The sequence below is a fragment of the Aedes aegypti genome, chromosome 3 (genome assembly GCF_002204515.2).
Source record: "Aedes aegypti strain LVP_AGWG chromosome 3, AaegL5.0 Primary Assembly, whole genome shotgun sequence".
Lineage (NCBI taxonomy): Eukaryota > Metazoa > Arthropoda > Insecta > Diptera > Culicidae > Aedes > Aedes aegypti.
Genome location: NC_035109.1, coordinates 147,207,149 through 147,232,700, shown reverse-complemented (window position 1 = coordinate 147,232,700; position 25,552 = coordinate 147,207,149). Strand labels below are relative to the sequence as shown.

The window sequence follows — 25,552 nt, the reverse complement described above, 5'->3', positions numbered from 1 at the left end:
CATTCGAAGAGAACGACGTTTGAGGAAAAATAGTGCAGTCGACCAGCGTATTGTGAATTCATGGCTTAAGGTTGAATTGGAAGAATTATCTTTGGGAGCGCATTTTTTCAATTTCTGGAAGTTTCTGAGACAGGTATTAACCTGGTGGGAATTTTAAGATTTAGAAGAACATCAATAATTTCTTTAAATTCATTTAGCCAATTTATAGCATTAATGATCTGTGGAACCTACAGTATTGGACAAAACATTTGCAACTTTTTTTTTCATGCAAAATGATCAACTTAGGAGGGTTATATATGAGTCATTTATGGACCGATTTGAATGACATTTTCGCAGTTCTTCGAAAATAATGATTTTTCCAGCCAGAAGTAGTAATTTTTCCAACCACAAGTTCGAAAATAGTAACGATTTGTGTAGAATGTATTTTTTGACGATTTCTAATAACTAAACATATTGAATCTATTCCTTCATGGATACTTACTTCAGCAAAACTGTACATTTTGACGAGATGAACAAGTTTGCTGAAAACAGGTTCAGATTCAGACAGCTATCAGATTTTGAAATAAATAGTTTTGATTTTTTCGTCCAAAAATTTTGATTTGGTTAAATCGTTATTATTTTTAAACACATATTCCTTCCACATCCCAACTGACTGTAAGGACTTGGACGGTACCGTTATTAATCAATGGTGAACGTTCGATTGATCGATTGATCATCAGATAAATGCACATTTATTTATTAGATTGACGTTTCCTTCGAGTTTCACAGTCCTTAGCATTTTTGGCAACATTTGTTTAGTTGAGAATGAGCAATCCTACTTTTGAATGTTTATCGTTCTTTCTTGATCACCACCCTGTCATTGAAACTAATATTGCACTTTTCTGAACGGCATCACTTTTCGGGAAACGGATCATTCGGAGAAAAGGGCGTTTGGGGGAAAGCAGCACAGTCGGCCAGCGTATTGTGAATTCATGGCTTAAGGTTAAACTGGAAACAATATCTCTTTTTCAATTTTTGGAAGTTTCTGAGACAGGTATTAACCTGGTAGGAATTTTAAGATTCAGAAGAACATCAATAATTTCTTTGAATTTATCAGCCAATTTATAACATTGGCCTGGTGTATGGGTTTGGTTAGAACACTCGCCTCTCACGCCGAGGACCTGGGATCGAATCCCATCCCCGAGATAGTCACTAATGACGTAAGAGTTATAGTGACGACTTTCTTCGGAAGGGTAGTGAAGCCGTTGAATGAATTAGCCCAGGGTTGAAAAGATCGGTTATAAAGATAGAAAAAAAAATATAACATTGAAGATCTGTGGTACCTAGTTAATGATAGAGTTAGGGGACGGATCTGGTGTAGTGGTTAGAACACACGCCTCTCACGCCGAGGACCTGGGATCGAATCCCATCCCCGAGATAGTCACTAAAAATTTCAGTGACGTCTTCCTTCGGAAGGGAAGTAAAGCCGTTGGTCCCGAGATGAACTAGCCCAGGGCTAAAAATCTCGTTAATAAAGATAGAAGATAGAAGAAGAAGTTAATGATAGACATAACATCAGAAAGAGGAATCAAATAATCTTCAAGAGAGGCCTTTATAGGTGTTTCCCTTTGTGTTGGAGATTGCAAGCCATCTCTTAAGTTTCTTATTCATAGAACCATATGTTTGATCTTTAAATGCTTTTCTTGCTGGGTTTTCTAGGTCATGATATTTTCCAAGTCGGAAAACCTTCAAATAGTTGATGTTTAAATGTAATCAAAATGAAGTATTACTTAGCCATTTTTCCAAAATAATTTGTCCATGCTTTGTGGCGCGCGCCATGTTCTGGTATTCATTATACAGCTAGCAGCTAGGCGAATCTCTCTTTAGATACATGTTACACATTACTGCTTTTGCATCCGAATTGATAAAACCAAAATGCAGGGGTTATGATACGAACAACCCAAATTGCGTTCGATTTTCTGCCTAGCTGGCCTCCTTTCCCTTTCTCGATGGGTCCATTCCATCGTTGACTCCGTGTCTGTCCCCAGAAACGCTCACTTTTTCCATGCCGTAATAGATTTGGCTTCTCTCTCTAGGTAGGTAGTTCACCGAAAACCGATTCAATGCATTTGTGCTGTATGTGCACGAAAAGGTAACAGCAAACGCAATGTGCGTTGATGATGTTGACAACACGGTGCCGCTCTTGGAATACTCAGTGTAGTGCCCTGCCAGTAGTGTGCACATTAGGGTGGCTCATAATGAACGAACTACAAAACAATTTATGTTATGCCCCCAAGTGTGTTCATTTGGACCCTAGAAGCTACTGAGATAATTTAAGCAGAATCCGTCAACTCCAAGGGGGTGCTATACAAGCTAGAAGTTTGTACGTAGAAAATCGACTAAATGTATGGAATAAGTCGATGCATTATTAGATATAACGGTTTTCGCTTAAATTTTCACAGTATCTTCTGGGATACCAAATGAACATATTTAGGGGGTACAACAGGTTAATTTTTCTCATACAAAAATGGACCACCCTAATTGTACATGTCTACGTCAAATGACGTAGCTAGTGGATTCACGGCCAGTCATTCAGTCGCTGGACAGTAGTGGCAGCAACGATTTCGTGCATAATGTGTCAGCAGAGAGTACAATAGAGTGGCATGGCAGCAGAGGAGAGCTATTCGCGGGCCGTTGAGCACGACGCACAATGGCAGCAACTGTTTTGCATATCACGATCACCAGCCAGTCAGAGAGGGGCTCAATTCGCAAAACGAACGAAGCTATTTCGTGGTTCATACATGATGGGATATTGCAAAAAATAATGGTTTCAAATAACTCAAGGCCTCTGGTGGATCGGTCTTGCGCTTCTAGACGAAGAAACACCTTGAAAACTGGATCCGTCAAAATTGTTGGAATGAAATCGCTAGCGGCGTCTGTCTAACAATTACAACTTTTAAAACTCTAATGTAGTGGGTTCAAAGTTTGAACTTCAAACCTATCGACAAAAAAGCTAACCGCAGCTAGTTTGTAATTCGTATCATGCAGCTAGTTTGTAACACGTATCATTCGTAAAGGGTGAACTGTTATCAGTATTGATTATCACGGAGGCTTTGTTTGTTTTTTCAATAATGCTTCTATAGGCAGGGAACGGCTCGGAAATTTATGATGATCTAGATCATTGATTGGAACTTTTGAGTGTGTTAGGCATAGAGTAATATTTCTGTGGATTAAAGTCGACACAAGATTCAACTTTATTCATATCAGTTTAAATGGCATTATTGATCACAAGGCGGTAAGAAGTCATTGTTTAGTGACTTGGTCACTTTTTTTAAAGCTAGTCACTGAAAAGTCTCAGTCTCTTTTTTAAAAGCATCTTTGTCACTTTTCTTGAGAGTAAGTCACTATTTTCAACTATTTTGAGCAAAAACTTTAACAGAAAACATATGTCGAGAAAATCAAAGGTGTGTTGTGAAGAACACCAGACACATTATGCTAAACGATACGTTCAACGAATGGATTTGTAAATGTCGTGTGTCGATGATTCCGGCTTACAAACGAAGTCGCGATATGGCATTTGAAAATCGTGTGGTATTCTTGCTTAAAAAAATTGGATATCTCGTGGTGGATGATAGAACGTTTATCATCTGTTATTGAACATTACGTTTAATTAATGTAGCAAATCAGCTTTGTTCAACATTTTACAAAATCTTCAAATAGAACTGTAATATCGATTTGAACATCGCAAAACATGAAAGATAATAATTGGATGTTCTTTTTAAAAAAAAGATTGCCAATGATGTTATTCTAAGTGTCACAATTATTAATTTTCTCAGTAAAACACTCATTTGAAAACTTCTAGTAAATCTGCAAAATTGGCCGATTACACCAACATTGTTTCCTAATGTATGTATTGAGGCTACGAAAAATTAATCATTGGAATAAATGTCTAAAAGCTTTTTTCGTAACTTGTTGAGAATTTGATAACAAATATACTCATGAGTTAAAAGAGTTGGTATACATATAAATGTTACACGCAGAGCAATGCATTGTGTTCCCAACAAAATATTAGGTCAAATTTGTCAAGCATATCTGAAAGCTAACAAACCTTAAATTCAACCCAAAATGTTTATTGATTTGACAAACGACACCTCCTTTTCACACCATGTTTGTCAATTGAACAAATCACAGCGTAACAAAAATTACACTTTTGCGTGTCTCAAGAATTAAACTATGTGTATCTAGTAGATTTGGGTTGCTGGATCCGGTGCCGTTCTCAGAAATGTTCCAACACGTCACAAACTTTAGCTACAGATCGCCAAAGTTGCATAAAACACAGTTTTCATTGATGTTTACATGAAATTTAAAGTATCATTTATCAAACTTTTTATGGTCTAATGCACCAATCATGCAAAACAGAACTTTACTTTCGTTTCGAATATAATTTGATTGAAATTGTGTGATTAAATTTAGATTAAATCTATTTCTCAGGAGATTCTTTCTAGAATACTTTCAGGAACTTCGCCAGAGATGCCACCAGCGATTTTTCAATGCATGCATGGAAAAATTTCTTCAGAGCACTCCAACGCTACTACCTCCAGTAATTTTCAAGAAATTACACTGAAACAAAAATACTAGCGATTATCATAGGGGTTTTCCCAGATGTTTTTCCACTGGTTCTCTTACCGATTTCTCTAAGTCTAAGTGTTACTTTTAGGACACTCCCCACAGGTCCCAAATAAGTTCTTCTTTTCTTTCGAAAAAAAAGCTTCTCATCATGTTTCCGGTGCGGTCTCGAACATTTTGGTCATTCAATTTGAACACAAAATTTTTTCTACCAGTGCTAACCGTTGTTTGTTTGCTTGTCTCACTGGAAACCATTTTCAAGATGAACACTTCAAAAACTTTACAAAAGCGTCTGTAGATTTATACAACCAATAAGTCCAGTAAATCACTGAACCAGATAGCTTCTGACCGTATGTTAGTTAACAATATATTTCACAAAAGTTTTAGAAAACTTACGCATCAATAAGAGCAAGTAAACGTTTTTTCAACAGTTGTTAGTTTTTGTGTCAAAATGTATAGCATTTTTTAGCGTGACGAAGAAATGCTCGCACACTCCTAGGCATACTCGGATCATTTTGATGAAAATTGTAGCTTGACAGCAGCCTACCTGCTTGTTGATGTCAGTTCGCACCCCCCAGCTTACAATAATTCCTACGCCGTTTTTTTTTTCATTTGTTCAAGCACTTTTTTCTTTTATAAATTCATCCATGAGTACTCTTCTGAATTGCTCAATAGTTTGTTAAGATATTATGCAATGAAATCTTTCATAAACGTTTCCAAGAATTTCTTGATAAATTCCACTTAGGTTTTTTCATTAGGTTCCTCCAGGAATTTCCCCAACATTTCATCAACATTTTATTGTTTCGGTTTAAACACTATAATGATAATGGATTCTTCAAATCTTCACCTAAGATTCCACACCACTTAATACTACAGCAATTATTACACTTATTGATCCGATCATTTATAGACAAATTTCTTCACAAAGCCATTATTTTGCTCAATTACAAAAGTGTTCATAACAGTATTGGAAAAAAAGAAATTTGATCCTTTGATTTTAGAATTTTTGTGTCGGTGTGTTTTTTAAGTTCGATAGTTCTTTAAGTCGATGGTCCGTTGAATATCGAGTTATGAAGAGTCGTTATGAAGTTGTATATTGGTTGGTTTGTAAAGCGTTGATTTTGTTAAATATGTTTTAATACCTAATAATTGGATTATTTACAATAGTCAATTTTATGCATTTTTAGTGGTTTTAAGGTGTCTAAAATGCAAAATAGCAATCCAAAGTTATGGTGTACTTATCTTAGATATCTTTCTCAAAGATTGTAATTTCTGTAGAAATTACGATTTGTGCGTAATTTTGTCCTGTTTTCATAAAATTGCACATAATTTTTTCAGCTTGGAAATGTGAAATTTTTATTTGAAAATATGTTCAAATCTTGAAATTTATTTTACAATAAAAAATATGTTTGTGATAGTTATTTTTTTGACAATCGGGTCAAAATAAATGGAACATGAAAGTGTTCGCTCATATATGTAGTAAAAAACGTGTGTAACCTACATCTTGAAATTTACAAATAGTTAATATTTCCAATCCTGGTCTACACAGTGCAATTGAATTGAAATTAAACTTATTATTATTTGTTCATTTCGAAGCCACGTTCAATAACTTTTTTGAGAATCGTGAGTTACTATTTTCTCAAATTTTGTTACTACAATAACTATTTTCGGCACCAATTCTTGGTATCAGTCCTGTGATTGTTATTTTAAACATTTATATAGACACCATAAATATGTAATATGTTTATCACTTGTCCTACGTAGAATACTTCAAATTTCCAGATCATGTCCTATGCAGTGCAATAGCATAATTTTGTATTCACCTCATCCCGAGGCTCATCCGCTGTCAGCAGCGCATTGCGTACGCAAATACGACTCCAAATGCCAACATGCCTGCCTACACATCGTTGGATAATCATAATATCGAGTGTGACTCTCTTCTTAATCCAAACATTGAAATGGACTCGTGCTCTCGTGGAGGATGCTATTCCGAGCTCGATGAAACTGTTGTCCCGATCCGAGCTGATCCGTCTTCGCCTTCTCCTGGGTGTTGTGTTGCTTCTCTAGAACGAAACGAAGTTGAAACCAGTTTTGGTCAGCCTTATTGCATGATTGTCTTCGTTCGTTGTAAGCGCGAATGCCCGCGGCGCGGTGATCACAGTTGTAGGTATACGTTAGTTCACGGTGCGGACGTTTGTTTGTATGCGTCATCGGCCGGAAGATAAGCCAATTCGGTGCTCAAGGAGTACAGCGGTGGCTCGATTTTAAACATTAACAAACAATCTGCCCTTAATCTGTAAGAAGTTTACTGTACTCTACTAACCGTTGTATCTTAATTCATTAGAAGGGTTGATTCCTTAGATGAAACTGCTTTGGTTGCAGATTTTTCCTCATTTGCAATTATTTGCTTCTTGAAACAATACTTTGATTAGAGTCGTTTGTGAAAAAAATGAAGCAAATTAGTACATACGTTTTTTGAGTGACGTGGAAGCACCGGTTTTGGCCATAGCATCAATTGTAGCCGTTTTACACAGAATTTCAGTATGGAATATTTCATGTTTAGTCGAATACATTCACACGAGAGAGATTAATTATTTCATTTGTTCAGATTATTCCAAAAAATAAAAGAAAACATATTTTTCCTTATAGTTTTAACTTTCATACACATTATTTGGCCAGGTGCTTTTTAATTTAACCACTCTCATAAGAAATAAGATTAGAAATATGATTGATCAATTTAGGAACCTCTTCACTGCATCTCTTAATGGTTTCAACAATATAATTCTTATGAAGTTTCTCCAGAAATAACCACCAAAGTTTTCTCCAGGTTTATTCCTGTAAAATCTGCCGAATAATGAAATAAATTGTCCATGGATTCTCCAATGCTGCATTCATGGAATCTTGTATATCTTATTTGGTTTTACATAAATTTCTCAAAGGATCCGCCTAATATTTTTCAGAGATTTATATTCAGGAATCTAGGGTTTCATTTGGTAATTTTCGCAAAAATTATCCTACTATTTTTTTTTCTGAAGGAATAAAGAAGCTTTTTCAAATATCCTTGCATGGATTCTCTCTTGCCGGAGTTGATCATGCATTGCATTAGTAGTTTTATCAGTGATTTCTATAATATTTTCGAAAATTCTATAAATCGCGTCCTAAATAATTTCTAAATTGGAGCAATTCCTTGGTCAAAAATGGGGCCTTCCTTAGCCTAGTAGTAACGTTCGCGGCTACCAAGCAAAGCCATGCTGCAAGTGTCTGGGTTCGATTCCCGATCGATCCAGGATCTTTTCGCAATGGATATTTCCTTGACTTCCCTGATATATTGTTTTGGGAGTTTTCTGGAAGAATCTGTCAAAGAAATCCTGAAGAAACATCTGGAGTAATTTTTGAATGTATCCCTAAATAGCTTACTAGATGAAATTTTGAAGAAATTCTGAATAAAAATTGTAGATGAAATCCCCGGAAAAATCTCGAAAATAATCTCTGAAGATATCCTTAGAGAAATTACTAGTTGAATTCTGGTAGAGCGCCTAAACGAAATTTTCTTAAGACATTAAAGAATCGAATACGGGAAGGCTGAAGGAATTCATTGAAAATATCGAACGAAATCCCTGGTCGGACAAATTACTGGAATAATTTCAATAGTATGAACGCGTGTGAAACCTCAAATGAACTTTTTTTCAATTCATGGAGGTGCGAGAAATGATTTGAAAACTGCAGTTGTAGTTCTGATAAAAATGTCAGGAGGTACTTCATGTGCAATCCCTGGTCGAATTTTTGAGGAATTTTTGCCGTTCCTCCATCATTTCTTCAGTGTTATTGTGGATGAATTTTTGAAGGAATCCGTGTGAAAATGCCTGTAATGCTGCTTGCTTGCTTGATGCTACAGCGTAGCATCACGCCATTGCCGGGCGTATTGTAGAGCTCCATCTTCGTCGGTCTTGGGCGAAACTTCTCCTGTTGCCCCGAACGTTTAGGGTCGCCAGGTCCTCTTCCACTGCGTACAGCCAGCGTATTCGTGGTCTTCCCCGAAGCCGCCGACCTCTACCTGGTTCCCTGCTGAATATTATTTTCGCAATTCTTTCTTCCGACATTCGCACTAAGTGACCAGCCCACTGAAGTCTGCCATATTTTACACGATTGATAATATTCGCATCTTTGTACACTTGATACAACTCGTGATTCATGCGTCTGCGCCACACACCATTTTCAAGTTTCCCACCGAGTATTGTCCGCAGCACTTTACGCTCACCGAGAGCTTTCCGGTCTGACTCTTTCAACGTCCACGCTTCGTGCCCGTAGAGAGCCACCGGAAGAATCAATGTTTTATACAGGGCGAATTTTGTTTCGGTTTTTGCAAGCTGCGGGACCTAAGCTGGTTACGTAGTCCGTAAAAGGCCCTATTCGCAGCCGCGACACGTCTTTTCACTTCGCGGGAAACGTCGTTGTCACATGTCACAAGTGTTCCAAGATAAACAAATTCTTCAACAACTTCAAACACATCCCCATCAAACACTACCTCAGCACTTACACCACTATGCCTGACTCTATCTCTACCTGCAACCATGTACTTCGTCTTGGTAGAATTGATGGTCAGGCCTATCCTCGCTGTCTCCCTCTTCAGAGGCACGAAGGCCTCTTCCACTGACCTGCGATCGATTCCAATCAGGTCTATATCGTCCGCAAAGCCAAGGAGCATGTGCGACCTTGTGATAATAGTGCCATTTCTTTGCACGCCAAATCTCCTAATAGCACCCTCAAGTGCAATGTTGAACAGTAAATTCGAAAGTGCGTCTCCCTGCTTTAATCCGTCTAACGTCACGAACGAGGTTGACACCTAGTCTGCGATCCGAACACTTGATTTCGAACCATCCAGCGTAGCACGTATCAGCCTAATTAGTTTCGCCGGAAAACCATTTTCAGACATTATCTGCCAAAGCTCATTTCTTTTCACTGAGTCGTACGCCGCCTTGAAATCAATAAACAGATGGTGAGTCTGCAAGTTATACTCCCGGAATTTGTCTAGGATCATTCGCAAGCTAAACATCTGGTCCGTTGTCGAACGGCCCTCACGAAAACCAGCTTGGTATTCGCCGACGAAGGACTCCTCGAGCGGTCTCAGTCTGTTAACAACTAGAACAACTAGAAAAATCGGCGGTTTTGTCAATATCCAAAATTACAAATTTCTTCAAAAAGTCCAGAATAAATTTTCGTAAATTTTCTTGGGAGAATCACAGGACAATTCATTGGAATATCTCCAAGAGTAACAACTCAAGAAATCGGAAGAATTCGTTGAAACATAACTGGAAGAAATCCTGTAATAGTATCTGGGGAAAAAAATCAGAGTAATCCTGTTGAAATCATTCCTTCTCAAACCACTGGATGAATTCCTGAGTTGGTGGAATCTGTACAGAAATTTCTGGAAATATCACTGCAAGAGTCCCTGAAAGCATTCCCGAACAAGTATCTCGAGAAATCACTATAAAGATACCTGAAGGTATCTCATATTCATGAAGAATCTGTCGCGTTTAAGTTTCTGAAGCTTTCTATGGAGCCACCCGAATTAAGCACTAGGATTTACTGCAAGCAGAATAAGGAAAAAGTGGCTTTAGAGACTATTTTGGTTTAAAAAGAGACTTTAGAGACCTACCATTGACTTGCATTGAAATAGTGACGAAGTCTCCAAAAAATCCTCTTACTAGCGTTACATAAACATGGTATATCTCATATATGAATTTCTGCAGTAGACCTTGAACGTAATTCAGTATGAATCTCTGGAGTAATCGCTAGAAGAATTTCTGAAGCTTTTCTTCGTGTAATCTGAGAAAAAAAATCCTAAAGAGCAAGCAAGAATATTCGCGTGAGAGTTTCTAAAGCCTTTAGAATTTTTCACCTGGATTCACCGCAAGTAGAATAAAAGAAAAAAGCGTTTCTATACATTATTTTTGGTTAAAACTTGAGACATTCCATTAAAAATAGGGACTTTTTTAATACTTTCATTAACATAGTGACCAACTTTATAAAAAAGACTAGTAACTTAACGTCTAAAAATTAGGAGATTTAAGGAACTCGTGCCTGGAAAAGAAACCTAATAGAGACTAAACAGGAAATAAAAAAAAAAAAAACAAAAAAAGGATCACACAATACTCTTTAGATAAAAAAATTCTCTCACATGTTATTTCTAAGATATTTTTTAGAGATTCCTCATGACATTACGTGTAATCCAGGATTTGCTTAATCTTTCCTCCAGGTATGTTTTTTTCCAAGCTTCTTCTTCTTCTTCTTCTTCTTCTTAGCATTACGTCTTCACTGGAACAAAGCCTGCTTTTCAGCTGTTCAATGAGCACTTCCATAGTTATTAACTGAGAGCTTTCTTTGCTGGAGTTGTCATTTCCGAATTCGTATATCGTGTGGCAAGTGCAATGATATTCCATGCCCAGGGACGTCAAGGAAATTTCCAAATTTTTTTTACGAAATCCTGGAACCGGGAATCGAAACCAGACATTTTCAGTATGGCTTTGCTTTGCAGCTGCGCACTAGAACCACTCGGCTAAGGAAAGTTCCTTAGCATACCTCAAGAAATAATTACAGAGATTCGTTCAGGAATTCATCTTCTAAGACATCTTCAAGAGTTCAAGAATTCTTTCAGAGATCCTTGTAGGAGTTGAACAAGGTTATACAGAACTTAAACATGTTCTATCAATTCGGCATTTTCTAAAAGTCAACAGTTCGAACCGACCCTGCATCCATGGAAGAATGTCTGAAAAGAAAGCATTGAAGACTTCATTTCTAAGGTAATTTCTGGAGCGATTCTTGAAGGAACCTTAGAAATAATCTCACGAGTAATTCCTGATAGCATTCTTAGTGAAAGTTTTGGTTGAATTCTCAAAGAAACCCTAAACAATTTTGTAGGAAATTTCTGGAGGCATTTTTGGAAGAAATCCTCAAGAAATTGGTGGAAGAATCAACAGATAAATTCCTGGAGTTTCCGTTAAAAAATCTTAAAGAGTCTTCGCAGGAATTTCTGTTGGTATCCAAAACGGAATACGTGAAGGAATTTCTTCGGAGAATTACCGGAATGAAACATTGGTTAAATACTTAAATAATTTCTAATGAAACTACTAAACAAAACCTTGAACAATGATAACACTAATACTTAGCGTAGTTTTACAAGCATTTGTTGTAATAGTCTTAGAAATATTTTTAGGGAAATGTGATTCTATAAGAAATAAAACTCTTTGTCATGATTCCTGTTAGGTTTCTTTTTTATTCATATTCGATCTTTTTTGTCTATTTTTAGTTCCTGTTTGGTCTTTCTTTGACTCTTTTTCAGGCAAAAAGTGTTTAAAGTTCCTATTTTCGAGAGACTCAGTCGCTATCAGACCTGTTTTTATTTTGTTTTTCGAGGTCGATAAAATCAGGCTACTACTGTAGGAGCGCAATAGGCACCAGGGCAAGGGAAGGCGAACGATTGGATTCCGTTGGCAGAAGCACGTACGACGAGGAACCGTGATGTTGTGCTACGAGCAACGGAGAAGGAAGAAAAAACTAAACGGGTGTAAACAACACACCGAAGTGTTATCTCATCTTCTTCTTTTGACAGAACTCAAGTTGCAGAAAGAAAACGCAGTACCTACCTAGTGCCACAAAATGCGAACATTAGCCGTAAATAAATTACCGACGGTACGCTTCCAAACGTGCTCGACTTTCTTCCTACTAAAAAGATGACACTATTTTGGATGGTCATTCATAAATCCTTCCGCAGCGATGTAAAGTGCATGATGAGAGTGGACAGGGGATGAGAGGCGAAATATTTGTGTAGATATTCCGCTTCGGTGTTATCGCGGAAGGCAACATACTCTACACCGCATATGCTACGCAAAAGAGCGGAGCTTTGGTTAAGTGCGCAATTTATATTCTTCTCCTTATTCTTTAATCTATCACAGAATGCACGTGCTTGGTATTGTTTTTGAAATCACTGTCGAATGAAAAACTTATGTTTTTAACGTGAAAACCTTTCCCCCATCATCCCGATTTGTCGTTTCAGTCTAACATGGTCTCGTTCATGCAGTCACGAGGATATGGATCTCAAAGCGGGAATAGCATCAACAATTTCCATAGCGTGTTCGACAACGGTACGGCGGAGACGGGAACTCCTCCACTGCTCGACCTGTCCGAGTTTCCATCGCTCACGAACGCGCGGGGTGGCCAGAACGATCAATCGTTACCGCAGTCGAACGCACTGCAGCCTCCCGGGAGTAAACCGTATGGTAAGTAAGGCAACTCTCGCCCCGTGGAGAATAGTACCGATTGGTGATGTCTCGTGATATGCACATTGTGCATTTGTACTCTCTTGTCCCATACTTTGGAACGAAATGGATACTTTTGGAACAAAAGAGTACAACTGCACCACCTGTTTACGCTTGACTTATGAACGACTTTTTTGAATTTCGAGGTGAATTTGTTTGAAGCTAAAAGTTATAAATATTCAACATGTCAAAAGCACAATTTGTTTTTTTTTTGAGATATTTGTAAAATGAAAAAGTGGACCATTTACAAGGGCGCCATTCACCGCTCATTTAACAGCTTTTCAACACATTAAATTCTGTCAAAAATCTTTTTTTTTTTATATTTTCCGCAACATCAGCGGTGATCAAACAGCGTCCCACCGAGTGATTGTGTAAAATACACAAAAAAAGCTGTTCATAGATAATATTGAAGTTACAGTCAAGATTCAGTAGACTTTTTGAAAAGGTAACACTGCGGAACACGTTTTTGTCTCAAGCACCAAAATACCGCTATTTACTTAATTAAGAGTTGCTGAGTCCATTACCGTTTTCAAAATTATCATAGCACGTCTAGATTTTTAGATATTGGCTGTTGAAAATGCCAAATTTGACTATTTCAGCCAACTTGCATGCAAGTTTTCCAACTTGTACGGCAATTTATTTGCTTGATTTGCCACAGAATTCATACTTCATGTCTATAACTACACTTATCAACAAAGTTTGTAATACTATCGATGCTCGAAAGTATTTTTTTTTAAGTTTAGAAAAGTATTGTATTCTGCCATATAAGAGAACCGAAGTATTTTCTATGGAGAATGCCAGCATGTTAAAATAAATCGATTTTATCTAAATTTAATCGTGAAATTTCAACCATATTATATGTGTAATGAAAGTTAAAGTCCTATTCTGCATGTTTGGTGGATTAGATCACTAAAAAGTTTGATAAATTATACTTTAAATTTTATGTAAACATCGAAGAAACCTGTGTTTCATACAACTTTGACGACCTGTAGTTAAAAATTGTGACGTGCTAGAACATTTCAGAAAACGGCATCAGATTCAGCAATCGCAAATCTACTAGAGACACATAAGGCAGCGTCCATTTATTACGTAACGCTAAAATTGAAAATTCTTGACCCCCTCCCCCCCCCCCTTTCGTAACGCTTTTTGTATGAAAAATTTCAAATTTTTGTATGAGCCGTAACGCTTGACCCTACTCCCCCCTCCCCCTAGAGCGTTATGTAATTTGTGGATACCGCCTAATTTGATTCTTGAGATTCGCCAAAATTTCATTTTTGTTACGCTGTGTAATTTTGAACAGAATGATGGTTCACATCAACGAAAATTCAATTGTTGCCAATGATCAGTTTGGATTCCGACATGGACATTCGATCACTCATCAATTTTTACGTGTAGTGTAACAAATTTGATTCGTTCCAACAAATCTGAAGGCTGACCTTGCTCATCTAGACATAGAAAAAGCATTAGACAGTGTTTGGCATGAAACTTGATCGTAAAATAAAAAAAAATAATTTCCTAACGTACATTGTTAGAATGATCCAAAGTTATCTGTCAAATCGTACACTTAGTTAATTATCAAAACTCCAAGTCTGTGAGACTTCCTGTAAGAGCAGGTGTCCCTCAATTCCTGGGGAGCAATTTTATACAATATTTTCACATCTGACTTACTTGAGTTACCTCTGCCAAAGAACGAAGCCTGCGTGTCATCTATTATAGAGATCTATAATCTGTAATAGTAGATTGCAAAAAAGTTTGAATATTTTTTCTTCATACTTGGAAAATTGACAGATTTCTCCTAATGCCTTCAAAACTAAGCTTAAAATATTCTCACTTATAACTAATAACTCTAATAACTCTTTATTTGAAACCTTCTAGTAGGGCTCCAATAAAGGGCTCATGCTAGACAAAAACGTAACTTTCAAAAATCACATTGAGAGCATTCAAGCCAAATGTAACAGCTGGATAATTTAGATTTTTTTTCATAACAAACAGTTTTGGGATTAGATTTATGACATGTTGGACACGATAGCCAATGATACTTCACGAAAATCAGAATACAAGGAAATCCATCTACGATTGATTTGGTCTTAACCGATTCTAGTCATCTTTGTAGCCAACTGATTACACATGCTGATTTTGATTCTGATCATGTCCCTGTTACATTTCAAATATCCCAAGAAGTGATTCTCAATCCTATCAGCTCCACTTTCAATTATTTACGAGCAGACTGGAATATATATAAAACGTATGTTGACTCTAATCTTGATGTTAACATTTCTTTAGAAACTAAACTTGATATTGACAATGCTCTTGAAACTTTAACAAATTCCATTGTTGAAGCCCGGAGCATTGCAATTCCAAAATGTGAAGTAAAATTTGAATCCGTGATTATAGACGATGATCTTAAACTCTTGATCCGCCTTAAAAACGTGAGGAGAAGGCAATTTCAACGCACTCGCGATCCTGCTTTGAAAATTATATGGCAGGATTTGCAGAAATAAATCAAGAAACGTTTTGCTCAATTAAGAAACAAAAATTTTGAAAATAAAATTTCTCAATTGGACCCTGGCTCTAAGCCCTTTTGGAAATCATCTAAAATCTTGAAAAAACCTCAGAAGCCAATACCGGCATTGAAAGAGGAAAACAAATTATTACTAACTAATTGCGAAAATGCTCAAAAACTTGCTATGCAGTTTGAAAGTGCGCACAATTTTAATTTAGGACTTACTAGTCCAATTGAAAATGAAGTTACTCAGGACTTCGAAAATATTCTCAATCAAGAGAACGTTTTCGAAAATGCCTGGGAGACTGATTTGGAAGAAGTGAGAACTATTATTAAAAAAATCAAAAATATGAAAGCTCCTGGCGATGATAGAATTTTCTACATCCTCATCAAGAAACTTCCAGAAAGTAGCTTATCATGTTTAGTTGATATATTTAACAAATGTTTTCAATTAGCATATTTTCCTGACAAATGGAAAAATGCTAAGGTTGTTCCAATTTTAAAACCAGACAAAAATCCTGCAGAAGCTTCTAGCTATCGTCCAATCAGTTTGCTTTCCTCCATCAGTAAACTTTTTGAAAAGGTTATTTTGAACAGAATGATGGCCCACATCAACGAAAATTCAATTTTTGCCAATGAACAGTTCGGATTCCGCCATGGACATTCGACCACTCATCAACTTTTACGTGTAAAAAATTTGATCCGTTCCAACAAATCTGAAGGCTATTCTACTGGTCTTGCTCTTCTAGACATAGAAAAAGCATTCGACGGTGTTTGGCATGAAGGTTTGATTGTAAAATTAAAAAACTTTAATTTTCCAACATACATGTTTAGAATAATTCAAAGTTATCTGTCAAATCGTACATTTCAGGTTAATTATCAGAACTCCAGATCTGAAAGACTTCCTGTAAGAGCTGGTGTTCTTCAAGGCAGCATTTTGGGACCAATATTATACAATATTTTCATATTTTCACATCTGACTTACCTGAGTTACCTCAGAGATGTCAAAAATCTTTGTTTGCGGATGACACAGGCCTCTCCGCCAAAGGACGAAGCCTGCGTGTCATCTGTAGTCGATTGCAAAAAAGTTTGGATATTTTTTCTTCGTACTTGCAAAAATGGAAGATTTCTCCTAATGCTTCCAAAACTCAACTAATAATATTCCCACATAAACCAAAAGCTCTTTATTTGAAAAAAAAAAACCCGTATCACATAAATCTGAATCAATGTCATCATCACGAATTTAAGCTACTTTAGTCAACCACAACCCAGAATTTCATTATTCCAGGATTATGGCATTCAGAGTAATAGTATATTTGGTGTTATAGATTCTCGGTAACGGTTTATTCCTGGAAACTGTATTTAGTCAAACGAAAGCTATAAAAAATTAATACGATTTGGCTGAAGATACTCATAAAAGCTGAAACGTCTTGAAAATTCTGTTCGAGACTTTACATTGATAAAATTTGACTTCACAAGTGTTTAACCCGTATATGCCTGAGTGAAAGCTCAACGAATACTTAACGGATTCAATTATTTTTGCTGGTATACTCGTACACATATATAGTTTTTGAAAGTGGCTTTATTTATTTATTTACTAGTGGTCCCGGCAAACTTTGTCTTGCCATCAAGTAGGCTGTTGTAAAAAGCCATGACACGTCCCGTGCAAAATGGCAGTTCCGTTCACCTCCGTTTTCTCGACTTTCCCGTGCAACATCCTGTACTTTTTATATACACAAACACGTCGGAACACTTTGGGAACATAAATATGGAAGAATTTTCAAAATCCGATAGCCCGTTCTCAAGCCATTTCGTGACATACAAACACCATTCCATTTTTATTTATATAGATTTGCAATGAAAATTGTTTTAATTTGCACAAATCATTAAGATCTGACATTCAACATTACAAATAAAGAGTTTTGGACCGTTTAAAATGCACCGGATGGGACCACTCGGCCTTAATGCCCTGAAGAACCGGCTAAGGATTTGTTGGATACTAAACCGTTTCTATTCTCGAAAAGTAGAGGTCAAACATAATAGTTTACAAAAATGCGTTTCCATGAGCTTGACACAGTTGTTCAGATACAAATGGACCACTTTGTAGACGTCCCGGAGACCCGAAAATGGTCATTTGTAGGGTCAATTGAATGCAGAAAACATGGTTATCCAATTCAATTGTTTCTCAAAAACTTTTTATGCAGCCACTACATTATAATAGAATCCAAAAACTATTTGTGATTTGAAATTTGCTTACCTCCAGGGCCACAAAAGCACGGCACCCACTGAAAACTCCGGCCACCGGCAGTGACCCACTGGAATAATTCCGGCCACCGAAACATTTACGAATTCCTTTGGCCACTTTTAGCAACTAGATCTAAGCATAAATACATGTAAATTTAAGTTTGAATTCATGTAAATTTGTATTATATGATACGTAAACTCAAAGATTCCTGATAAATTACATGACATATCATTTAAATATACATGGCATGTCATGCTCCAATTATGTGCATTATATATCACTGAAGTTTACACGTTTTGTTCGATCCGTATATTCATACCCATTTATGCGAAATATATTAATGTGGCCCGCAGTATAACCCAAACTGAGAACCGATTTGTAAAAAAAAAAAGACTTTCAATTAATTTTGTGCATTTCTTTCCCCACTGGACTATCGCAGTGGTTTTTACTAGTGCTGGAACGCGAATAAAATTCACACTTTCGGTCTTATGAAGACGCATTCCAGAAGTGGTTGAAATACACAATAACTGTAGGGATTGGAATACCATGACGTGGATTTCAAATACTATCAGTGTACCAGTACCCGCTCATATTCTAGTAGCCCGCTCACACTGAAAAAAGATAAGTTTACACAAAGTAAATTTGAGAACTATAGCCTCTATATGGTTTAAATCGACAAATTAAATCATATTGTGGACATATTGGGGCCTTCCTTAGCCGAGTGGTTAGAGTCCGCGGCTACAAAGCAAAGCCATGCTGAAGGTGCCTGGGTTCGATTCCCGGTCGGTCCAGGATCTTTTCGTAATGGAAATTTCCTTGACTTCCCTGGGCATAGAGTATCATCGTACCTGCCACACGATATACGAAAGCGAAAATGGCAAGTTTGGCAAAGAAAGCTCTCAGTTAGTAACTGTGGAAGTGCTCATAAGAACACTAAGCTGAGGAGCAGGCTATGTCCCATTGGAGACGTTAATGCCAAGAAGAAGAAGAAGAAGAAGAAGAAGAAGGACTTTCTTTTGTGTATTTACTCAAATTACCTTACTTTTTAAACTCGTGAGCGGGCTACTGGGACATGAGCGGATGTCTCTCTGCCGATGGAGGGTTTTGACCCTCCTGTGGGAGAGCTCTACCTTGTTCTTTCATTCTCGGTCTAGTGTGGAACAATTAAGTTTAACTTTAATCGTTGCTGACAACTAATTTCATCCACCGAAAACGTGTTCTTCAAAATTAGTGTTAGTTAATCTGTGTATTTTAATATGCTGCTTGCAATTGATTGAAACTCCTCTTTATTAGAAGCAGAGCTTCTTCCGCTTTTATGACAAATGATGATGAACTAGCAGTATGAGCTAAAAATCACCACAATAAAGAAAAAACTTGCTGATTCTATTACATAACATAATATAAAAAATGAAAAATTGCTATTACCATTTTTTCCAAAATTTTTCCATTTAACAGTATGTACTGCTTGTTAGTGACTTTGGCAACTAAAAAGTCACAAAAGTAACTTTTTCGGATAATTGGTAACTAAAGCCGCATTTTTTGCAATCTGACAACAAAGAAATTACAATTCCTATTTGTTCATTGTCCTTCAAACTTGAGCAATAGAACAGTATCTTTTTTATATATTATTACAATTGATACACAGTATATACGTTACTAAAAACAACAATATTGTTATGCCTTATATCTTCTCTTTCTGGAGACTATTTTAATGGAAGTCTTTAAAAGTGTATTTTTATGCAAAATGGTTTCCGAATTCACATTTCTCTTTTCAAACCTGGTGCAAAATTCTTGAGGAACATTCAGAGATTCTTACCCGACTATTTCACAGGTTCTTTAGACATTTATTCTCAGATAACTTCATAATTCTTGTAGTGATTTTTTCAGAGATTTCTACTGTAATACTTTCAGGGACTGCTCCAGAAACCCGTCAAGAAAATCCTCTATAGACAATCCTACACCAATTCTTCCAGGTATTCATCCAGAAATACCCACGGAGATTTTTCAAGGAATGCTTAGAAGATTTTTTCGAGAACTGCTCCGAAAAATCCTTTAGCACTCCAACGCTACTACTTCCAACAATTTCCACAGTAATTTCTTCGTAAATAATTTTGTAAGGCACCATTCCAGTATTTCCTCCAAAGATTTTCCTATTAATCCTTTCCTTGATTTTTCTAGTTTCACAGTAACAACTAGAGAACGTCAAAAAAATCTACAAGAATTTTTTTTATGGTGTGCTCTTTGTCTGTGTTACACCCCGTAGTGCAAATTTGTACCTCTACTTTTGCCAATATTTAGACGGAATAGGCTATGTTGCCCGCTTTAACACTATTTTATTTGAATATTGTGCAGAAGTAGTTTTATTAAATTGTTTTTGCTTCAGTTTCTCTCCCGTAGTCATGTTTGTATAGTCATCCTTCAGTTCTGAGCAATCGGATTCTTGTTTACGCATGGAGAAGCGACATGAAAATATATGTTATTAATTAATGCACTTCTTGGAAATAATATACAGAGCTATGTTGTAGTAGTCTATGTTGACTTATTGTAGCACAGATGTCATCTCCAAGCATCTTTTGACAATGATAGACAAAAAATGTTAATTATAAAGAGTGCGGTCGTATATCAAACGATAGCGATAAGGAGATCCTTTTTTCCCGAATAAAGGTTATTGAAGTGAAAAACATGAAATGTGCTTCCATCTATACGCGAACAAAAACTATCTGAAGTGCCTCGTCATTGTGCGTCATGTATTCTCTAGTATTTTAGTTGTTTATGCTACTAGTCTGAAACGTGATGTGTTATACTATATGAATAAATTTCAAAATATGATTCAAGTCTTTGGTTTTAAATAGTCTTATCTTCCGAAGGTCGTACTGGAATGCTAATCAGTACAATACTTTTCTATGAGAGATGACTGTCTATGTTGCCATCTTGTAGTACCGCATCCAAGTTGTTGATAATTAATATGAGAAGAAGTATCAAATCTAAATATACTGTAAATGTGTTTGGTTTGGTCATCGATGTGTCGAACATAAAGTCTTATTGTTATTGTTCTGAGGTCTTCTCAAAATGAGAATTCAATTGAATAATGTCTCAAGTTAGTTTACAGATTGGATAGACAAAGTTATTGGTACAGTATTATCGGGCGGGTGAATATGTAGTGGGGCTGAAATGGTATACAATATGCGTTCGCTAAAAATTAAAAATCTTACTTACTTAAATGTTAAAGAAATAGAAAGTCATTTTTTATTGTCCGGATCCACTTTTCGGTGACAAAATAAAGCTTCATCGCGCCTAAGCCCTTTCTATTTATTATAACTTGCGAGAATGAAGTTGTTGTAGTTTTATGATACCAACAAAATAAATGTGGTTTTTTATTATGATTCTAATGAGAGAAGCATAACAAATTAACATTTGTGTCACTTTCTACTCGATGGATCCCTAGTCATTCTCCTCAATAGTCAATATTATAACCATTTAAACAAAATCAAACCTATCTGCATCAAAACGTGGTTACGGCTCCTGTTACCCCGATGCCTGGTAACAGGATAACCGTTGGATCACATCCGTAAGATTGATGCGTCTATGCCAGATGGTTGATGACGCGGCATTAAACAAATATTTCCTGATGTGATACCACCACGACTGGTCATGTCTTTGGTTCCCATATAAGTGCTAATGGAGTAAGCCCACCCATCGCGGCAAGATTACACGTCCTAGGGGAGGGAAAAAATCTACAAGAATTCTTCCAAGAAAAGTTTTTGAAGAAATTCGTTAGGGTATTCTTCTAGGAAACATTACAAGAATTCATTAATACATTCTTTTAGTATTTCCTTGAGAAATTTTGCAATGAATTTCTAGAGGGATTCTTTACGGAACCTTAGAAGGAATCCTTGAAGTTAGTTTGGTTATATTTTTGATGATTTCCTTAACGAAAGTTTGGATGAAATTTTAGGTAAATCAATGAAAGAATCCCTATTTGAATTCCCGAGGGTCTTTCATGATAAATGTCTGAAAGAATATTTAGAGGAATTCCCAAAAAAATGGAGGTTAAAAACCCCTTTCGAAATTTGCAGGTTAAATTCTCGAATTTCGTATATAGATTCCTTAGGAAGTTCGCGAAAGAATCGCACAGTGAACTCTATAGTGCAAAAATGTATTCTCATCTAAGAATACCCATGGGCAAGGAAAATATAGATAATATACTGTTATCTCTATTGCAAGGCACGAAACTCATTTATTTAATATGCTTCGTGTCTCCTCAAATAATAAAAAAACAATCAAAATTCATTTGGTGGATTAGTTGCATGCAAAAGCCTTTGTGGATGATTTCAATACATTGATTTACATACATTATGTCACACTAAATTTAGACACGCTTTTTGTATGGAACTTCAAAAAATTACAAAGGTTTTGATGTTTTCCATGACCCCTCCCTTCTTCTCGGATCGTGATTTGTGTGTGAGCCCTTAACTAAACGATAAACTTCATTAACATTCAATGCACTGCTCTTTTCTTCTTACGACTAAAATAATACACTCTAAAAGTTTTCAATAAATTGAACAGAATAGACAGCGATCGAACCTAACGAAAAACTGATCTAACACTGCAAGTTTTGGCCGTAAGCAATTCGCGAAGTTTTTACGTAGCTTATCAACATTATAAGTCAAGCGAAACATCTTCCTTGCGAACCTCTAGAAAACAAGATCGAAACAACTTCATTTCGTTGAATGAAGATGCCTAGTCTTAATCACTTTAACTTTTTGACAAACTTTCCACACAGTTGGTATGGTAAAGCAGCCAACGTCCGAGCAGACGGAGTTCACGATGTCGAGCGAAGACTTCCCGGCCCTGCCTGGCACGCAGAACGCGGAGAGTGGTCAGCTGGCAGCGAGTCAAGGTCTGCAAGGCGTCCACCACCATCATCATCATTCAGACCATCATGGTGCCGATAGTCTTAGTAAGACGGGTGGTCCGATCGGTGGTGCTGCTGGCATGGGGATGGACTTGCAGAACGACGCTGGTAGTTCCAACGTGAACATGGACAAGGGAGCTATGAAACGAGGCGTACAAACATCACCCAATGGTAAACTACCATCCACTCCCAACTGAACGAAACTGCTAAATAAATCTATATTCTCCTCTAATTCTTATTTTTGTTTCAGGAATGGTAACGAATATTCCTGCTAGTATGGTCAATAACCAATTCGGTATGGTTGGTCTCTTAACGTTCATCCGCGCCGCCGAATCCGATCCAAACCTGGTAACGTTGGCAATGGGCCAGGACCTGACGGCCCTCGGACTAAACCTAACTTCGATCGAGAACCTGTATCCTAGTTTCGGCGGCCCCTTTGCCGATTCTCCGGCGAGGTAAGTGTGTTCTAGTTATATTGATGACATAACATTCCCAAGAATTTTTTTTCCCAGAATGTACCATTCCCCAGAAAGCTACCTATATACAACTTTTAAAAATATATTGTTGAAAAGCAGTTACTGCAAAGAGCAGTGATGCAGATATTCGGTGCTCATAAAGCAAAACTTTCTAGTACAGCCATTTCTGGCTTTACACTAAATATGGACGGAATTCATATTTTACAAACCCGAACCCGACTCCAAACCCGGACCGACCCGAAACGGAACAATATTTCAAAATCAAACCCGGATCCGACGCGAACTCGATAAAAATTTGATGTTCAAGCCCGAACCCGACAAATTTTTGTTGCGTAAAACTCGTTGGTTTTGGGGTTTGAAAATTCGAGACTCGATCATCTACTTTTAAAAATGCCAACAATCATCTGCTAAACTTTTTTTTTCCACAAAATCTGTTTGATATTTCAAAGAATAATACCTATTCGATCCTTAAACTATTGGAACCGATTTTTTTACTCACTGCTTGTGCCCAGTGCTGTTAAACGTCAAAATTTGGAAAAGCATAAATATAAGTGCTTACGGCACCGTTCCATGCGAAATATAGCATAAGCAAATATGTATTACCAACCTCGGAAACAAGTCATCGGAAAACAACATTTTTCGATGACTGTTTTCACGGGGAAGGATTAGGTATATTAGCGATACTTAATCGTCAAAGTCACGTGATATTCATGACATCTAACAACTCGGCTTGTCATCTGTTCATGATCTGAGCGCAAATTCTTATCTGCCGAATATTCTGGTTCATTTTTCCAGTTCCCCTCGATCAAATTATTCAAAAACTCGAGGATAGGATACCTTTCTCGCGTTTAGTATCATACAGGGGTATCTACAGACACAACCTATGCACCATTTTTGCATGAATCGCCTAACTATATTGACCGGCTGTTTAAACTTGGGCATGGAATATAATGATGTTATGCAGTTGTTCCAAGAATTGTCCAAAATATATTCCATCAACACTCTTCAATTTTTTTCAGACATCCCGAATATTTTTCGAAGTATTCCTTTAAGGAATTCGAAAGGATTTCTCCAGGAACTTGTTTCAGGATTCCTGTTGAAATTTCTCCAGGATTTGTTTATTTTTTCCTTCCAGCTATTTTGCATTCTCCAATGAGTTCTTCCAGAAACTCATCAGTGTATTTCATATAATGTTTTGCTTAAAAACACGATGCAATTCATGAGTCTTATTGATTCATCCCACTCCAAAGATTTCTCAAGGGTTTTCCAGAAATATAACCAATTAATAACTAGGTACATCTACTTTCTCAACAAATGACTTTGAATATTTCCCCTGAAGTTCATTCAGTAATTACATTTGCATTGTTTTAGGTGGGAGCGGGCCATTTGGCATAAAGCCATTTGGCATAAGGTCATTTGGCATAACGCCATTTGGCATAAAGGACATTTGGCATAACGGTCATTTGGCATAACGGACATTTGGCATAATTTTTAACTAAGTGAAAGATGAGGGTCATTTGGCATAACGGACATTTGGCATAATTTCAATATATTTTCTGTACATACTTAAATTGAAGATTTTAGCATTTTATTACTGTTTTATTTTAGTAACAGCTGAATCTGTTCTATAATAATTTATTTATTCTCTTCTCTGGCAAGCCGCCGAAGAAGCCAATAAGTGCGATATGAATCCATCAGAAGAATCCGGTTAAATCATACCACCGAATTCAATCGGACTGTAAACTTTGTAGATGTATTTTATACGACTTATGTTGACTTCCAATCCGGTGATATCGCTTACTAATAGACGAAATACCGATAAAGAAAAAGATGGTGAATTTCTTTCAGAAGCTTCCAAGTTAATCAAAAACAACTAAAAAACGATGCACTTTTTCTTTCTATATAAATACACGTTTTATATTTGATTTTATATGCTCTGTAAGAGCTCTAAGAGAATGATAAAATCAACCCGTTAATTCAGGACGAAGTTGTGAACTCTTTACATCGCGTCAAGATTCTGAGGTGACGGTTAATTCGCCTCTGGATTACCAAAGGTATAATAAGGTTTCAAGTGTTTTATTGATCTCATCAGATTTTTTCCTTCTTTTGCACATAGACTATTCATTCGAGTTATACTGGTTTCATTACTATTGAAAATAGTTCAGCTTATATTTTAATTGGGAATTTTACCTTCTTTAAATAATCGGAAGTTCTTTGTAGTTGTCCTGATAAAACTATTATATGCATTAAACTTGCCTAAATTTTCATAAGAGATTTTTCCTTCTTTTGATCATAGGCTGTTCTTTCAAGAGTGAAGTATTTCTCATAGTTATTGATGTTAAAGCTTATAATAAGGGCATCAGGGGTAATATGCACCCCAGGAGTAAAACTACTTTTTGGGGATTCTATGAATATTTTAGAAAAATTTAGACATTTTCCTGGAAGTTGAATTTGTAAAATCGCATGTTGTGGGCAGAGCCGTAGCGTGGGTTC

The 25,552-nt window shown here is 36.7% G+C and overlaps 1 protein-coding gene across 2 annotated transcripts in view; it reads left to right on the top strand.

Annotated features, from left to right (window-relative positions):
- The window catches only part of LOC5575721 (regulator of gene activity), a 72,139-nt gene that overhangs the window by 37,632 nt on the left and 8,955 nt on the right, over nucleotides 1-25,552 (top strand). Inside the window, exons 4-6 of one of the 2 annotated variants that reach the window (XM_001655776.2) lie at nucleotides 12,659-12,881; nucleotides 22,452-22,754; nucleotides 22,834-23,038. In XM_001655776.2, coding sequence (XP_001655826.2) covers nucleotides 12,659-12,881; nucleotides 22,452-22,754; nucleotides 22,834-23,038 — 731 coding nt within the window. The remainder of the gene's footprint in view (nucleotides 1-12,658; nucleotides 12,882-22,451; nucleotides 22,755-22,833; nucleotides 23,039-25,552) is intronic. The other variant, XM_021854152.1, reaches the window with a different exon arrangement.